General features: G+C 38.9%; 1 protein-coding gene and 1 long non-coding RNA gene across 5 annotated transcripts in view; one reads left to right on the plus strand and one right to left on the minus strand.

Annotated features, from left to right (window-relative positions):
* LOC124260826 (protein spinster homolog 1-like) overlaps nt 1–5,365 on the plus strand; it is a 28,944-nt gene extending 23,579 nt beyond the window's left edge. For 2 of the 4 annotated variants that reach the window (XM_046695147.1, XM_046695146.1), the window contains one exon: nt 4,392–5,365. In XM_046695147.1, coding sequence (XP_046551103.1) covers nt 4,392–4,654 — 263 coding nt within the window. In that variant the 3' untranslated portion in view covers nt 4,655–5,365. The remainder of the gene's footprint in view (nt 1–4,391) is intronic. The other 2 variants (XM_046695148.1, XM_046695149.1) reach the window with 2 other exon arrangements.
* On the minus strand, nt 317–10,221 carry LOC124260828. The gene is made up of 3 exons (XR_006894185.1): nt 10,089–10,221; nt 4,208–4,218; nt 317–338 (listed from the first exon to the last, which is right to left on the minus strand). It is a non-coding gene; the product is annotated as an uncharacterized LOC124260828 (long non-coding RNA).
* Between the last annotated feature and the right edge of the window lie 7,927 nt (nt 10,222–18,148).

The following is an 18,148-nucleotide window of genomic DNA, read 5'->3' on the forward strand; positions in this document are numbered from 1 at the left end:
GGTGTAATTACTGTAATTGTTAGTGAGTTGCTTTACCCTCTGCGCTTGTTAGTGGCCCGGCGCTTCTTAGAGACCTGTCGCATATTAGAGGAAATATGGTACTCTCCTAAAAAGTTGAACTTGATCTACCCGTGATGGTCCGGGTTAGAATGAGCCGATCGGGTGGTAAGGCCCGCTAGCTTGGTTGACACATGTCATCACCAATTGCGCAGATCGATGCTCATGCTGTTGATCACTGGATTGACTGGTCCAAACTCGATTATTTACAGACCGCCGCCATATAGCTGGAATATTGCTGAGTTTGGTGTAAAACTAAACTCACTCACTCACTCACTCAACTTGAACTTTCTTCATTTATTAAAATTTCTTCAAAGAAGTTTTACACAATTAGTGAAAATCCTTTTTTTTTTGTATTTTATTTTCTTTTCTTTTTTTCTTGCTGGTTTAGGATGGACTTGAGAAACACATAAAAATATAGTTGTCTTTATAGTAGTCACAACTACAACTGCTACCACATAATGGGGTAGGCTGGTGGTTAAATCATTCATGCTTCACTCGCGCATGGTATCTCTGCTAAAACCAGCTTAAGTCTGGGCTTGGGTTTGATTACCCATTATGTGAACTAGCACCAGATATTGCTGTAGTATTGCTAAAAGCAGTGTAGAACAAGAAACAAAATATATTACAAATTTCTCAAACTTAAAAAGTAAATACATTCTTTTTTAAAAGTTAGCAGAACTAGGTCAGTAAGGATTTGTGAATTCTTGTGATTTTATGAGTGCTTTAGTGTTGAATTTGTCTTACTTTCAATGCTTGAAACTTTACACATTGTCAATATTTCACACACTATTGTTTGAGTAGAAAAGCTCCACTATAAATCTCGTGCCCCATATCAACAGTGTCTCAGATAAACCTCAAACAAACTGCTAAATGTGCCTCTTTTGGTGATATATTGTATACATCTGTTGCTCCAGAATCAAGCTCATTCAGATCCGATCTCAAAACATTTCTTTGACAAAAATATCTTTTTTTTGTGTTTTTATGCGCTTTGAACTTGCTTAGGCTTGGAGTTGGGCTACGTAATGAAACGTATTATGACTGTTTTGTTGGTTTGTTGTTTAATGCTGCACTCAGCAGTATTCCAGCTATATGGCGGCGGTCTGTAAATAATCAAGTCTGAACCAGACAATCCACTGATCAACAGCATGAGCATAAATCTACGTAATTGGGATACGATGACATGTCAACCAATACAGCAAGCCTGACGACCTGATCCCGTTAGTCACATCTTACTGACAAGCATGGGTTGCAGAAGACTTAATTCTAACCCCAGATCTTCATGGGTCTATTATTAACGTAGTCAATAATCTCATAACAATAATAATAGTCCATTTATTATGCGCATTGCTCCATATACAATGCATGCTCGAAGCCCCCAAGACTGCCGCCATATAGCTGGAATATTGCTGAGTGGCGTAAAACTAAACTCACTCACTCACTAGAAGCCCCCAAACAATCTGATTATTATTACCCTGGATAACCCAGGTTGCCTGTTAGGCACCAGAGAGTTATAGTCACATGACTTATCCCACCAGGTACCCATTTTCTGCAGGGTGAACAGAGGCATTTTTTAACAAACTTACTTGCCTAAGGTGAGACCTCATGTTTACATGTGCTTCATTGTGGGGCAGGACTGACACAAACACAGTCTGAGTCAAATTTGGTCTTCCATGCTTGCCATAAAAGGCAACTAACAGGATCGGGTCGTCAGGCTCATTGACTTTACATGTCATCCTATCACAAATGTGTAGACCAGTGCTCATGACATCAGTCACTGGATTGTCTGGTCCAGACTCAAGTATTTACAGACCGCTGTCATGTAGCTTGAATATTACAGAGTAAACATTAAACAAACAAACAATAGATACACATTTTCTCCAATATATTATGGATAACAGAGGAAAGTGGGTATTGAATCCTGTGAAGTATTGACGATGTTCTATCCACTGTGTCTACTCTGCTCTACTCTATTGTATAATGATATTCTCTAGAAGTGCTATCTATAGTGCCTGGCTGTCCACATTGATCATAAACATTGATAATCATGAACTGAACATATAGTCTGTTTGCGGTGAAAACGTACCGATGAATTTCACTTTCAACAAAAAAGTAAATCAAATAAAGTGAAATTAAGATTGCGAATCCTCATCATTTTACCTTGCCATTTGAAAATTTAAATCTCAGAATTTTATTCAACTTGGGATGAAAGTTGTTTAACAAACGATCATAGTTTCAAATCGGTATTATTGGTTTGTATTACAAGGGGGTATGCACATTAAATGAAACACCGAGATCAAGTAGGGTTGGTCTAAGTTAACGCTCATCACGTCCCGCACGTGCATTTGTTTCACTGTTCCAACTACTGCGCTTACCCCCTTGTAATACAAACCAATATAAGCGATTTGAAACTATGATCGTTTGTTAAACAACTTTTTTCATAAGTTGAATAAAAATCTAAGATTTAAATGTTCAATTGGCAAGGTAGAATTATGAGGATTCGCAATCTTAATTTCACTTTATTCGATTTACATTTTTGTTTAAAGTGCAATTCACCGGTACGTTTTCACTGCAAACAGACTATAATTTGTCGATGAAATTCGGAGACCTAGCTTCATTTCCAAAAGAAATAAAAATATTCAATCATATGCATCCCTTTGAGCAGTGATGAGTGGTGCAACATATATTCATGAATTGTTAAGAAAAACATTATTTATATGCAGCTGAATAATAAAGACCTAACTTTGTGCACTTGTTTGTGTAAATTAAAAGTATATTTCTTCACAATTTGTCAGGTAAATCATTATCGATGACTCCATTTGCAGAACAATAATTGCAACGGATTCTTTCCATAAACCGTATATCCGATTCCTTGTTTTAGCCAACCGTAGCTATTTTCGTCAGTTTTGGTCACTCTGTGGCTGAAATAATGCTGATGCAATCTAATATCATCAAACAGAACATCAAAGTGAATATGTCAGTAATTGGTGATAAATGTTTCTCAAAATTTGCTAAGGACTGTCATCTTTACTCCAAGATGTGTTCTTTTACAATGTTGAGTAGTATAGAACTGCCAGGCTAATGTAGCATGGGCTTAGACTTTCTTGGTTCAGGTACCTATAGCCTTGCTTGTTTTAAGAGCAGATTAAGTTGAGTTTGGTGTGAATAAACTCACCACGAGGGGCGATGGGGTACAATGTGTGTCCCCTGACGTGATATTGCTGGAATATTGCTAAAAGTGGTGTAAAACCATACACACTCTCACCATGCTTCGTCTGAGACATGCTTCTTTCTTGACATTTGACCGACATGCTGTGATGTTACTGAAATAATCTTTACAGCAGCATTCCTGCAGTTCAGTCACTCAGGGATGGTGCTTATCCTATCAACCACTAGTTAGCCTGGCCCTGATATGGCTAGAGAGTAGCTGACTATAGAATGATAGGTTTAGTTTCTAACATGGTGATGGTTATCTGAATGCGAGAATCATTAGGATCATAATGAACTATCATTGGCTTTTGATAGGATCATAGACGGCAACTAGCTATGAACTTTTTATTGGCTTTCTTATATAGATAGAGGGGTCATTAAGTGTTTGCCTGTTATGCTGAAGACCCAGTTTCGATTCCCCCATGGGTACAGTGTGTGAAGCCCATTTCTGGTGTTCCACCGTAATATTGCTGGAATATTGCTAAAAGTGGCGTAAAACCATACTCACTCTCTCACTCTTCTTGAGAAACCCGACCATGATAATGTCGGAATATTTCTAGAAGAGGCGTAACATCAAACTCACACACTGTTGATAAACTCAGGGCAAAGGTGGCTCAGTTGTGATGGCGTCGCAAATCGCTATGCAGAGTTGCCTCCCTTGGGCTTGTCAGGAACCTTTGAATTTGGTAAATGTCCAAGGGCTACATCGCTTTGGGATTTCCACCCACATACAGCTAACACAAAGAGATAATACCAATTGATTACTGCAACACTGTACAAAGCTGCGTTTGGGGTGGTGGGTAGCCTAGTGGTTAAAGTGTTGGCTTATCATGCCGAAGACCAGAGTTCGATTCCCAACATGGGTACAATGTGTGAAGCCCATTTCTAGTATGCCCCTCCATGATATTGCTGGAAAATTGCTAAAAGGGTAAAACCATACTCACTCACTCACTCAAAGCTGCATTTAACCCAACCCACTCACTCATTGATAAACCAGTGGTAATGTCACAAGTACAGGTAGTAAAGATTTGTGATGATTTACTGAGAAAACGTATCATTTTCTATTTAAAATAATGAAGATTCTGTTGCAACTCAATTCTCAGTATTTTCGGTGTTGATTTCAGCGGCAGCAGAAAAAGCAGAAAGCCCTGAGGACGAAGCAGATGTTTTGCCCGAGTTCCGTGGAAGGGCTGCCTGCCAGGAACTTACATCAGTTCACATAGGACCAACCTACCCCAATACTCTCTTCATTTTCATCCACCCTGAGATCCTGCATCACTCAAGGGAAGCAACTCAACATGACAATGGAATGGCCAACTTCCCCGAGAAATATAAGCTGCTTCATGCAAGAGTGGTGACTTTAACACAGACTCTACAGCATGTCTGAGTCCTGAGGATGATGTGCCATTACTGTGTTGGTGAATGTAGTCTCCTGTTGCTGTTGAGGACTCAGATGGAGACGATAAGGGTTGGTGATCAGGTATCTCTCATTGGTTAAAGCCATTGTCGTCTCCCTGCTCAAGATATTACAATCAGAGGAAGTTTCCTTGAGGAACTAAAATACCCAGGTCTGCCCACAGGCTTACCATTTCAGATTCAGGTTCTGGGTCAAATAATTTATAACAGTGAGTTGAAAGAGTCTGGTTGTGTTGTAATATGGACCTGTGGGCCTGTCCTTGTTGAGTTAGAAATGAATCTGCCTGCTCCCTCACTGTCTAATCTCAGAGAGTGCATGTACAGTGAGTACCCGGATATCCGGACACATTCGTTTTTACGTAAATCGTCCGGATAACTGAATATCCGGATATCTGGATTTCTGTCATCCAGGCTTACCGTATATTACCGTCTATAAGCCGAATTTTGAGGATAAAAAAAGCAGTGTGTAGGAGGGGGTCGGCTATCTTCATGAGTTTCGCTTTCGTCAAGCTTTTTTCCAGGGGTAAGAAAACAACATCATATCACTTCGCGGGAACAAACAACATAAGACAACTTTGTCAGTAAAGACGTCAAATTTGCAATTAAACATCACTAGACAAGATTATTTACCTTTTAAGTTCTGAGTTGTTTTTGCTGGGCATTGTATTATTTGCAGGGATTAAGATTACCGTGTGTATTTGAGCCGGAAATAGCAAACGGAAAACCGCATATCCGTTATAGACAGTCACTTTTATAATGTAAGAGATTGTTTTTTTATGAAACTTGACCGAAAGGCGAGGTTTCCGGATATTTGGGGTCCGGGTATCTGGGGTTTCACTGTACCCTTTACTCATTCATGTTCACTGATGTTTTGTTACAGTTTCTTTAAGAATATTATCATGGGAGAAATTATTTTTACCATACTATAACAAGAGATTAAAAACGTAACTATATTCATTTTTTATCACAAATCTATTACAACCTGATCATGTGCAAATCATTATGAAATTAAAATTGAAGCTTTTTTATGGTGGGAAGTTTAAAAAATTCCAAATGACAATTTCCAAGGACTGAATACTCGATAATGCCAATAAATCTCAAGTCATTATGTGTTTATTTTGTAAATATGTCGTTAAGAAGATTATAACTGAAAGATTTAATTGTTCCGGATTAGAATCCACATTTTGTATGCTCAGGGGGCAAGGGAGGTAACTCTAAGAGTGGGAGCTGGGGTTTTCAATGTGCTTCACTGTGGAGAAGGTGGCACGAAATGAACAGACAAGTGACTGAATGAAATTGCAGAATTAACATTTACATAAAAATATCCAGAGCTTCATAAGTATGATAATACATGTTTGCACTGCACTGTTTCAAGACTCAAGGTATTGCTTCATGTACAAGTCCAAAATTTGGATGTATGCCTACAATATGCACTGTGAGTTTAATGGGATGCGAATGAATACAGCTGCCCAAATCATGAACACTTTGTCAGTTCTAGCAAGTCGATCCTTGCTATCTTTCTCATTCAGATTCAAATGGTCACCCTGTCAGATTGTCTTTGCTCAATGATGTTTTTAGACCCAAACCTTAGTTTAGGCTCAACCAAGGAAAGCCCAGTCTATAAGGGCTATTTGGGAGGTGGGGTTGCCTAGTTGTTTAAGCGTTTGCTCATCCCCACATGGGTACAATGCGTGTTGCTCACTTCTGCTGTTCCCCACCATAATATTGCTGGAATATTGCTAAAAAGGTCTTAAAACCTTACTCACTCATCCCATTACACTTTTGAGCACAATGTTAACTGTATGGCCAAAGGACGAGGACATCTAAAAATTATGACTTAGAGGACATTATTTCTATATTTTGAACAGAATGACCTGCCTCGGTTAGAAGCAGGCATGTTTTGAGGACCGTCTAAAAGAGGGAGTATGGTACCCTATATGTTGATCACTGGAAGCTACTGCAGGATAGTTTCCACCTCTGAAGGTGTATTAATAGTTTATTCCTTTTGATAGTGAATGATCAAACATTATATTCATTGTCAAGCATCTGATTCAGCTAAGTGCAATGCAGGGTCGAATCTGGTAATGTATATATATAATAGTATCTGGGTTTTGTGAGCAAGGTACATGATGATTTATTAAATTGTTAGTTCACTGCGTAACTGACATTTCATCTGGCGTTTTTATGTTTTTGTATTCAAGACCTGTGTTCACATGCACAAAGCTAGCTTAGCTTAAGGTGATCGTAACTCCCATGCATCATAGGCTTATTTTCGGCGCTAAGATCACTTTTGTATTCATGCATGACCTGTGTTCACAAAGCGTAGACAGAGCTATCTCGTAGCATTCAAACTTAACGTTACAGTATAGGATCCTAATGCTCACGAGAAAATTTCGAGATCTTAGGTCTCTGAGCTTTGTATAACGGGGCCCTGGGCTTCTTGGATGTTCAAGATTTCATGTTTCTATCTATCTACCTGCTTCTTGGTTGACGGTATCAGCATCTGTGTGTGGAGCTGCATCCTCAATGAATCAAGGCATCCTGTTCAATAAATATCCTGGGGCGATGGGGTAGCCTAGTGCTTCAAGTGTTCGCTCAGACTGCAGGTTCCTTTAATTTTACGATCACTCTCCACAATACCCTGGGCGCATCCACGGCTTGACTCGATAATTATATTACCTCCCTTGGTTGGCTTTTTATCCAATCAGGTGTCTACGCTGGGAAGTTGAGCGAACCAATCACAACTCACTTTCGCTTCTTAAATTATCTAACCGTTTAAACTTGGCAACACAATTGATGCAGAGGCATTCTGAAAGAGGTTGAAGGAGTTCTTTATATATTTTTTGAAAGTTTCAGATCTGTCAATTTGTCTGTATTATTTCCTAAAAAATCTTGAGTGGCACTGCAAACAAACCTTCGCGCCCGCAATCGCTATCTTTGTTGACACTGGCAAGCTCGGATGTAACGGCGGCTTAGCTGATTGGCTACTGTGAGAATGCGGAGCCAGCAAAGGGAGGTAATAAAATCATTGGGCCAAGCCGTGGATGCATCCAGGGTATAGTGGAGAGTGATAGTAACGTATACCCTGGAGATTATCGAGGATGGATGTGTTTTTGGTATTGCCTTATTTTGGTGAATCCAGATTGGCAGCTGTTCATGTTCATGAAAAAAAAGCCGCCACCATATTGCGGGAATATTGCTGAGTGCAGCGTAAAACTAAACCCACTCACTCATGAAAAAAAGACTATTGAAAATAGTTCATGATTTGTTTTGCTAATTTAACATTGTCAGGTGGCAATTAGTTTTTGTAGACTGCATTGTATTTACTGTTAGGGCAAGGCATCAGTTTGTGTAAAACATGTTTAAAAAGGACCTGCACTGTTCTGTCATTGGTACTGATTTGTGAAAAAACTCACAAAAAAACTTGAAACAAACATGACTAACATCAAAGTCACTGAAATAGGTTCATGCAGATTGCCTCATTTCTCAAAGTGATAGCTGAGAACAAGACATTTTTTTAAGAGTTGCGTATCATTTCTAATTGATCACTTAGTGTTTATTTTCAAGTCATTCCCAAGTTGTGTGGAAACAAGCATTTGCGTTGGAACCTGGATGTTTTATTGAGTTTCTAGAGATACTATTTCCCTAACAACCTAGTTGAAGTCTTGCACTGTGTTTAGATTTGTGGGTGTGTGGTCACTTTGCTGTGGAGTGGCATGTGTTTGTACATGTTGTAATATAGGTACACAAGTTTTGCAGGAGGTACTGTGTGATATATAGTAGTTGTGATTGTAATATATGTAACATGTATACCTTGTGTCCAATGAATGAGAATAGATCATCAGCTCATTGGGTTCTTGTTTCACCCATGTGTCCAGCTTTAATGCGGAAAAATATTCACAAGTGTCAAGATGCTGTCCTTCGTGTCTTGGATAAATATCTGTACAAATTTCCATGGGAGTATGGTTTAAAAATAATTAAAGTATAATTATTTTTATATTTACGTCATTTGATTTCAGAATTTTGATAATTAAAGAGAAAATAATGATGAAATTTGTTCACATTCTTGTATTGTGTAATGTGACAGAATCCCCCTCATATTTGGTGTTTTTCATAAAAAAATATTTGGTGAATTTTCATAAAACTTTGCCTGCCTGCCATTTATAAATCCCTGTCAGAAAAAGATGTTTGGATTTGAAGTAATTATTTTGATTTGTTTGGAAACGTTTTGCTTGATCTAATTACTTTTTGGCAAGATATGTTAAAAATATATCATCCATTCATCTCTGGAGATGCTTCTTTACTATGCTTTCTGCATCTTGACATATAGTTATGCTGAGATATTGACACAGTTGACATGTTGACACTGTTGAGAGGTTTTCGTATTGTCAAGTTGACACTTTGTGGTGATGTCATGCTTTCCATATTGTCATGTTGAGATTGACATATTCAGAGGCCCAGATAAGCTGCGTATCCGGGTAAAATACGCATATAAAATTTCCAATTACGCATTGAAAAATAATTGTTGCGTACCAATTACGCATTTAAAATGTTAGATACGCAAAAAGTTTAAAACAAATGCGTACGGAATATATCTATAAAAATCGCTTAGTAAACTTACTCAGTCACATAATACTTAGGTGAGTAAAATGACTGAAATACGCACATATTTGAAAGCAGTGGGTAACGGAAAATGAAATACCCACTCAACATTCATAATACCCACTCCCAAAAATACAGTGGGTACAGTATCCACATGAGCTAAATCTTATCTGGAGCTCTGCATATTGTCTAATTGATATGAAATAGTGATTCAAATATTGACATGTTGACATTGCCGTCTTGAGACAGATTGTCATATTGACATGTTAACATATTGTCATATTTGCATATTGACAACGACATCCTTTAACAAGAAATTAAGAGGGTTTGGTCACTGATGATAATGTAATGTTACTAGTTTTATGTATTCGATGTAGTGTATTATATTATTCTTGTTTCTCAGGGCATATATCATTGCTACTTCAAAGGACTTGATACAATATTTCTATGCTGTTTTGTCAAAGATGTCATGGATATATTGATTTCAAAAGAGTCATGTTTGAAAATCAAACTAATAATAAATACATAGATGTTGCCACAAGTCAAATTGTTCATCTAAACAAATAGCATTTGTAATCACCAGTATTACTATCAAGGGCATGATGTTTCAAATTTAAGAGGAAGGATATTTGTTTGGAGTACCAGCCATAAAATAACACCATGTTACTTTCATGGCCTAGTGGTTAAAGTGTTCGCTTATCACACCAAAGACTGGGTTCGAATTCCCACATGGGTGCAATGTGAAACCCATTTGTGGTGTCCCATGCAATATTGTTGAAATATTACTGAAAGTGACATAAGACCACACTCACTCACTCACTCACTCTTCACTATGACCATCCTGTATCACGTTGGCAGTCAATAAAATTAAAATGATTTCATTCAATCATTTTTTGATAACTTCAAGTTTATTATGATCTTACCGATAATCATTACCCCAATTATCTGGTAGAATTCCACAAGAGATCTCAGTGATAAAAGGATCGTAACTCCCATGCTTTAATACAGGCTTATGGCAGTCATAGCACCAAGAACGCTGTGTGTAAACCTCAAGGCCACTAGGTATGACGTCTTTAGGCCTGGTCATGTGACCCTTCTTGGTATAATCAGAGGAAATATTGTTGGTGACTGTCATTTGTAAATACAATAGTTGAGAGATGTACATTTCATATTTATTTGTGATTATTGTTATTTATGCACGAGCTGAATGTATGTTTAAGCAGACTTCAAGAGTTGCGATGTTTGATCCCTCAGTACTGAGGGGATTCATGTGTTTCAGGCGTAGATGTGAGGCAGCGCAAAGGCTAACATAAACAGAATATACCACTCAAAACAAGTTAAGAACACCAACACTGGAGGGCTGAGTGTTGTGGGATCCACCTGCCAGCATTGATCAAATTTAGTCAAGAAATAATCAGGTGTTCCTTCACTTCAGTTGAGTAGTATACATTTAGCAGAAACCTATTTTTCATTGTTAATGTACGAGAATATGTTTGGTTGTCATGGTAATTTGGTTGAGTCATTGTTGGTCTGGGATTGTGGGTAGTCAGTGGTTGTTGGTCTCGGTTACACAAATGATGATGCCGGATGATCTGGAATATTAGGATAAAACCAAACTCACATCAAGCTGAGGCTTCTTTCTGACATTTGACCCAAACTGTGAATCCAGTAAGTATTGTTGTATGATGAGCATATGTGGTACTTTGCAAGTAACATGCTGGGCTGGGCAATGTCCCATCATTAGGATAATCAGCAGGTCTCATCCTAAAAACAACAACTTGTGATCTGATCAGAATCGGATGGTGTGACTCACATTTCAATTGGTCTGACTCAGCAACCCATACGGTGGTCTGACTCACAACTCACTAATCTTGTGGTCTGGCTCACGATTCGGACGGTGGTCTGATTCACCAACTTGGTTAATGCTTGTCATTGCATTGGGTTGGTTGTGACTAGTCATATTGGCGGAATAGTACTGCAGCATTAAACAACCAACAAACACCAAACAAACAGGGTTCACACGGTTTGAAAAAGCCTGTAATGTGAACGTGTTACACTAAAAATGCCCTAAATTTGTTTTCGCCTTGAAAAGATGCTAATTGCCTGTGATTTGACCCAAAAGGGCCCAAAATTTAACAAAACTTGTCAAGTTATGATTTTACAGAAAACTGCTATATATATATATATATATATATATCCACCTTGCAGTGATAATGTATGTTAATTAATCTCCAGGTTAAACGTTCCCATCACAGCGATGTAGCTATGAGTTATTTCCCTTTGATCGGTCCCACATTCGAACAACCTCATATTTGTTCAACTTCTTATGATTAACATGTGTTTCTACAGGGCCTTAAAATTGTTTATTGGGCCTTGAATAGGCCCTAAAAAGGCCTTATATTTGGTGGCGTATAATTTGTACAAACCCTGATAAAACACCCAGAGCTTATTATCTTCTACCTCCACCATTTGGGCTTCCTTTTCCAGCAACCTGACTGACCAAAAATATAGTCAAGGCCTTGTTCAACAAACTCATACAACTTATTTATGCATCGTTGGTTTGAAGGGGACAGTTATCAGGAAGATCTTTGCTTTAATGAAATGCGTAAATGTGTGATTTTGTATTGTTATAATGGTATTTTGTTGAATTTGGTTACAAGAAAGATATTAAAATATACTTGAGAAAATTCCATCAGGAACACACTGAAAGTTGATATTTCACTGCAAGAATATTTAAATTTTATTCTGTTTTTACACTGTTTAAAGTGCTACTGTGTGCCCAGTTGATGAATGTTGTTTGTTTGTTTGTTTGTCCGATGTGTAGTGATTAAATTAAGGATCACCAAAGTGAGTGTTGATTTAGTCATTGTATTGAATTCATGTTATCGAAAGTTTTGGTTTTGATTTTGATTGAATGTCAAATGCTATTTTCCTGAAGACATATATTCATTAGGTGTGACCTGAGTACTCTGTTGGTTTAGTGCACTGTTCGGAGCACCTGCATTCCAATACTGACTCTGTAGTGGTATAACAAATGGTTTCTGCATGGTTTTACCTTTGTTTTCACAGTAAAAATCATAAAAATTCAGATATTATTTTTGTACATTACTTATTATGCCAACTAAAATATTTTTGTCACTTTGTGCATTCGGAGGTCTCTAAATGAACATGCTGTAAAATAGAATAATGTAAATGATTGTAAATACAGGCAGATCCTCGTGCCATTGAATAAAAACCATCGGAGGAATTTGTAGTTGTGTTATCTTTGTTGATCATGATTCCTAGTATTTTACCCTGATAGTTAGACTAACTTGGACAGGACATGTATTGTTAATGCTAATGCGTTTTTATTTATTTACTGTTATTCTGGGGTTGGCAGGGAAACCCATTTGTTGTAGCCCAGTGGTTTAAGCGCCGCTGTCACGCGGAAGACTGGGGTTCGATTCCACAGATGGTTGCAATGTGTGAAGCCCATTTCTGATGTCCCCGCCCTGATAGTGCTGAAATATTGCTGAAATATTGCTAAAAAACTAAACTGAGTCACTATTGCTTTGCTGCAAGGCGAAGCTGGACGCAGTGAGGAATTTCATCCCTTAAGGGTGCCGGATATGTGTGATCATGGGTTCGTATTTCACCTTCACCCTCATGCTTCGTGGTTGTTCAGCACCAATAGGTATTCGTATTCGTGAAGCTGAAATAGGAACACAATAATGGGATGACTGCCTGCTGCATCCGGGCATTTCAGTCATTAACCCGTCAACATCGACGGAATCGTCACCGTTCTGGTAGGTAGTATACTGGACAAATATAGTTAGGGATATATGAAAATTTTGAAATTATGAATGATGATATATTTATTCATTGACATACTGATAAAATATCAATCATAAAAATACCAGTATCCCTAACTTATTTTGTCCAGTATATATTATATCGACCATCCACGTCAAACATAACCCAGACGTTATTTGGGATTATAATATCACCAGATGTTGTCACCAACCAATACTCCTTCCTAAACAACCATTGTCATAAAGGTCAATAATAGGGAATAGTCTCAGTGACCTTTCCACTATAACCGACATGAAAAATCGATGAAAATAATTGAATGATAAAAAATAACAATGAAAACTATATTGATTAAAGAAAATCATTGATGGCATATATGTTTGCCGAAAGGGTAAGTCTTTGCCTCAAGATGAATATTTTTCCCCGCCGTGAAGTTGCTGGAAGAATTCTTGTCTCAGCAGGCTCAGTTAGAATTCTTGTCTGGCCTTACCAGAGAGTATTACAGCTTGTTCAGCTTGACCTGAGCTACTCTACATATGCATGACTCTGGAGGTTAAATGGCACAAACGGCAGGTCGAGTTAACGTCATTAAATAGGGGAGCAGAGAATGTTATTAATGTTGCGTTCGTGCGAAACATGCATGCATGGATTCATTACAGCCCGAGTCGGAAACAGTAAACCATCTGTAGCTTCTTTTTTAAAGAAAGTTAGGACATTGCTGACGATTTTTCGACACAGAGATGTCAAACGGCGACCTTGTCTCGGCTGTTCGGACATTTTGACAATCAACTGACAAAGGTGCACCCCTTCACAATAATAGACCCAACCAGTTGTGACACGGTCACGCATTGCATTAGTATTCACTATTGGGGAATCAGCTTGGCATACGTAACAATTAATGTACACCGTCAACCCACACAACAACACAAGACCCGAGCGACCGCCTCCGTGGTGTAGTGGCTAGAGCGTCCGCCCGGAGAGCGGAAGGTCGCGGGTTCGATCCCCGACCGCGTCATACCAAAAGACGTTAAAATATGGTACTTGCTGGTCCCCGCCTGGCGCTCGGCATTAATGGGTACAACAAGGACTGGTCGGCTCGGAGTCAGTATAATGTGTCTGAGTGGGGTATTCATGCTTCACTGCGGCATGGTATCTCAGTGGGCTAGCACTATAAAACCAGCTTCCAGTCTGGGCTAGTACAAGCAGCCGCACATACACGGGAGGCCAGCAAGGAGGGTAAAGAGTAAGATCAAAGTATTAAATCGTTAGCTAGCTTATGTTTTGATAATTCCATACGCATTTAGTTCTCACACGAGAAGGAAATTGAAGAGTAAAGTAATTAATAGAGAGATTATTAAAGGGAGAAGGAAATGTATTGCTTTAAAATTGAAGAATAGAGTAATTAATTGAGAGATTATTAAAGGAGAAGGAAATGTATTGCTTTAAAATGCTTGTGATACAAATCTTCATTGCAAATCATGGCAAATCCCAAGAAAGTCGAATACTTCACATCACAGAAAGGAGGACAGCAGGTACCTTTGGAGGGATACCGCTACAGACTCAACAACAGGCGACAGACGTGTGTGTACACTGGAAGTGTGTTCAAGGTGGCTGCTTTGGCAAGTGTGCGACAGTCGGACAGTTTGTTCGGAATCAGACCCACACAACCACCCACAAGAAGACCAGGTAGCCCAGAAGATTGCCAGTTCCCTGAGGCAGCGGGTACACACTGAGACGACGCCAGTTCAGGTGATCTACGATGAGGAGATTTCCCGACTTGACCGAGGTGAAGCAGCAACAGTCAAGTCGTTCCATTCTATGAAGAGTTGACTCTACAAGCAGAGACGGAAGATGATGCCGCCACTTCCCCAGACGCTCAGCGAGGTGAATCTACCCGACTTCTTCAAGGAGACTACAGATGGACTGCCCTTCCTCTGCATTGATGACGGTGATAATGACAAGATTCTCTGCTTCGCCACAGGTGACCGCCTGACCCTCCTGCAAGAAGTGGACACCCTCTACATGGACGGCACCTTCTACTCCTGTCCTCCTCTCTGGGATCAGCTGTACGTCATCCATGGCCTAGTCGGAGGGAAGATGACCCAGTTGGTCTTCTGTCTACTGCCGAATCGTCAACGCCGCACCTATGAACGCCTGCTACGTCTCCTGAACGACAAGATCCAGCAGACAACGGGATCGCCCCTACATAAGGATGAGTTCCAGGACTACATCACCAGCACCTGGGTAGACGACCATGCACGGTTCCGAGCCGGACTATGGAATCACCACGACACCAGCGACCCAAGGACGAACAATCATCTCGAGGGTTGGCATTCGCATCTCAACAAGACCGTCCAGAGAGCCCACCCGAACATTTTCGCTCTTGTGAAGGTTCTGCAGAAGCTGGAGAAAGCGGAGAGAAATAAGCTGGTGCAGATGGCTCATGGCGCCCGTCCCCCACCCCACAAGAGGACGTACACAGAAATTGACCAGAGACTCACTCGTCTGAAGGCCCAGCTGACATCTGGTATCAAGACACCCCTGGAATTCTGACTGCTGCAGGATATTTGATCAAGCTAGCTTTGAAACCAAATGACTATGTTGATGAATGTGTGAAACTGTGTGTATACATGTAAATTACTTTTTGGTTACCACAATGACTTTATTAATGAATGTGGTAGTTGACTGTGTGAAAGATGTATAGATGTATATATAATCATGAATCAAATTAAGTTTTAATTACATTTTAATCCAAATAAATGATTATGTTTATTTATGTAAATTTATTTATTTCAAAACAAACTACTATGTGAAAGATATGAATAAAGTTTAAGAAAATTAAGAAAAATATGACAACAATGTGAAAGATATGTACATGTATATGAATGTACATATGTATATGAATGACCAAATAAAATGTCTCTCAACATAGAAAGTTACTGTTTTCTATATACTGTAGGCATTAGTGCACTTTGAAATAGGACTATGCCACTTTATTGAAAGGTTGAAGGCAGGTGCAATCAGCAGCACTGGTGCGTAAAGTTGTTTATTTAACACTGTAGCCATTATTCACTGTAGGCATTAGTAGACTCCACCACATACACATACACACGCATGCACGTCGTCATATGAGCGAAATATTCTCAAGCACGACGTTAAACCCAATTTCACCTCACCTCACAAGACCTGAGCAAATATACGTGAGTCGATTGGTCAGACACAGATGATACATAATGAGTGAGTGAGTGAGTTTAGTTTGACGCCGCACTCAACAATATTCCAGCTATATGGCGGCGGTCTGTAAATAATTGAGTCTGGACCAGACAATCCAGTGATCAACAGCATGATCATCGATCTGCGCAATTGGGAACCGATGACGTGTCAAACAAGCCAGCGAGCCTGACCACCCGATCCCGTTAGTCGCCTCTTACGACAAGCATGGGGTACTGAAGATCAATATTCTAACCCGGACCTTCACGGGTCCCCACGAGGTATACAGTTTACATGGTCATAATACATATCCAAAGGTAATAAAGTTAAGTACTATTGAAGAAGAAGAGCTTTATTCAGTATTTATGGCCACATGACCAAAAGTACAATTCAATAAGCAAAATGGTCAGGCGAACAATTTACAATTTATACAGGTAAATATAGTTTAAGGTAAATTGCAATATTTTTTAGGAGTTTTACATTCTTTGTTGCAAGCAGCTGAGTAAACTTTGATCTGGTTGGAGATATAATATAAAAATCAGGAATGTACAAAGAGCGTTGTTGTGAATAAAATGGACATACGAGTAAGAAATGATACTCATCTTGTATCAAATTACAATTACATTTATCACATTTAATGGAATCAGCATTTACCTTATTAAAACGGTTGTTTTGAATTTTAAGTTTATGACTCATGCATCTGAATTTAAATAAATTGAAGTAATCTATCATGAACAGTAACACACGAGAATATCTGAGGAATACGCCCAAGTATAGCATGATCCACACAAACTTATATTTATACTTATAAACATATTTATAAACATATATTTATACACTAGATTAATGTTAAGATATATTAGCTTGTGGCAGAGATTTTAACGAAGTAGAAGATAGTGAAGTTTCTTACCAGGGTAAATAAACGATGTGTTTATTAGTCAGCCACAGAGTGACTTGTGACTGTTTGTCTTCCGTATTTTATACCCATTCTAGCTACCATAGATCGCATTTACTCATTTAAAACTGACGATAAAGTTGTCTCAGTAAATTTCAGTGGCGCTACCTCGAAGAAATTATATTGTGTAGCTTGACCAAAGCATTGATGATAAATCTGTATAATAGCAGAGACCATATATAGATTACCATGAATGTATATGTGGACACGTGTGTGTCACATAAACCCTAGGGGGTACAAATACATAAATCACTAACTGGCATCGTTATAAATGAAACCCCGTCATTAAAACTACTCATTTCGACCTTTAATTGACTTAAATCGACCTTTTTGACAACAGTGCACAATTCTCACCCGCGAACGAAATTTCAACCAATCAGAGCGGCGCGTCTCTGTGACGTCATATGAGGAATAGCTTTGAGGGCCGATGCAGAATTCATCTACATTTTAGGGGGTAAATTATCTTGTTTACAGGCTTGTATAAACCTGAAATCGTGACAATTGTTGTGGAAAATGAAAGCTATATGTTCTCACACTCTACTGTCATTTAATTTTGTCTCCTGCTTTGCCTAGTTTACGAGTTACAACTTGTTTTCATAGACGATTCTGTGAAAATCGATTGGTGTCGTTAGGCCCTATTTTAGACTAAGGCTTAGTCTCTGAATATATATAATTTTTTATAGTAACAAACAAGCCCATTTATATTGAAAAGGAGCCCTACGGAGACCAGAGATTCCTGAACCTGAGGAAATCTAGACTTGCTTTATTTAGGGCTTTAGCACTGCAGAGAGGGCTTGGCAGTAGGGAAATTAATGTGGTTCAGGGACTGTGAGACAGACTAGGCCCTATTTGTATAATGACTGATCCAAATTCATCCCATTTCTGTGTTTTTTTACCTCGATATTTAAT

This window comes from Haliotis rubra, unplaced genomic scaffold (genome assembly GCF_003918875.1).
Source record: "Haliotis rubra isolate DU_JTF1 unplaced genomic scaffold, ASM391887v1 Scf779, whole genome shotgun sequence".
Lineage (NCBI taxonomy): Eukaryota > Metazoa > Mollusca > Gastropoda > Lepetellida > Haliotidae > Haliotis > Haliotis rubra.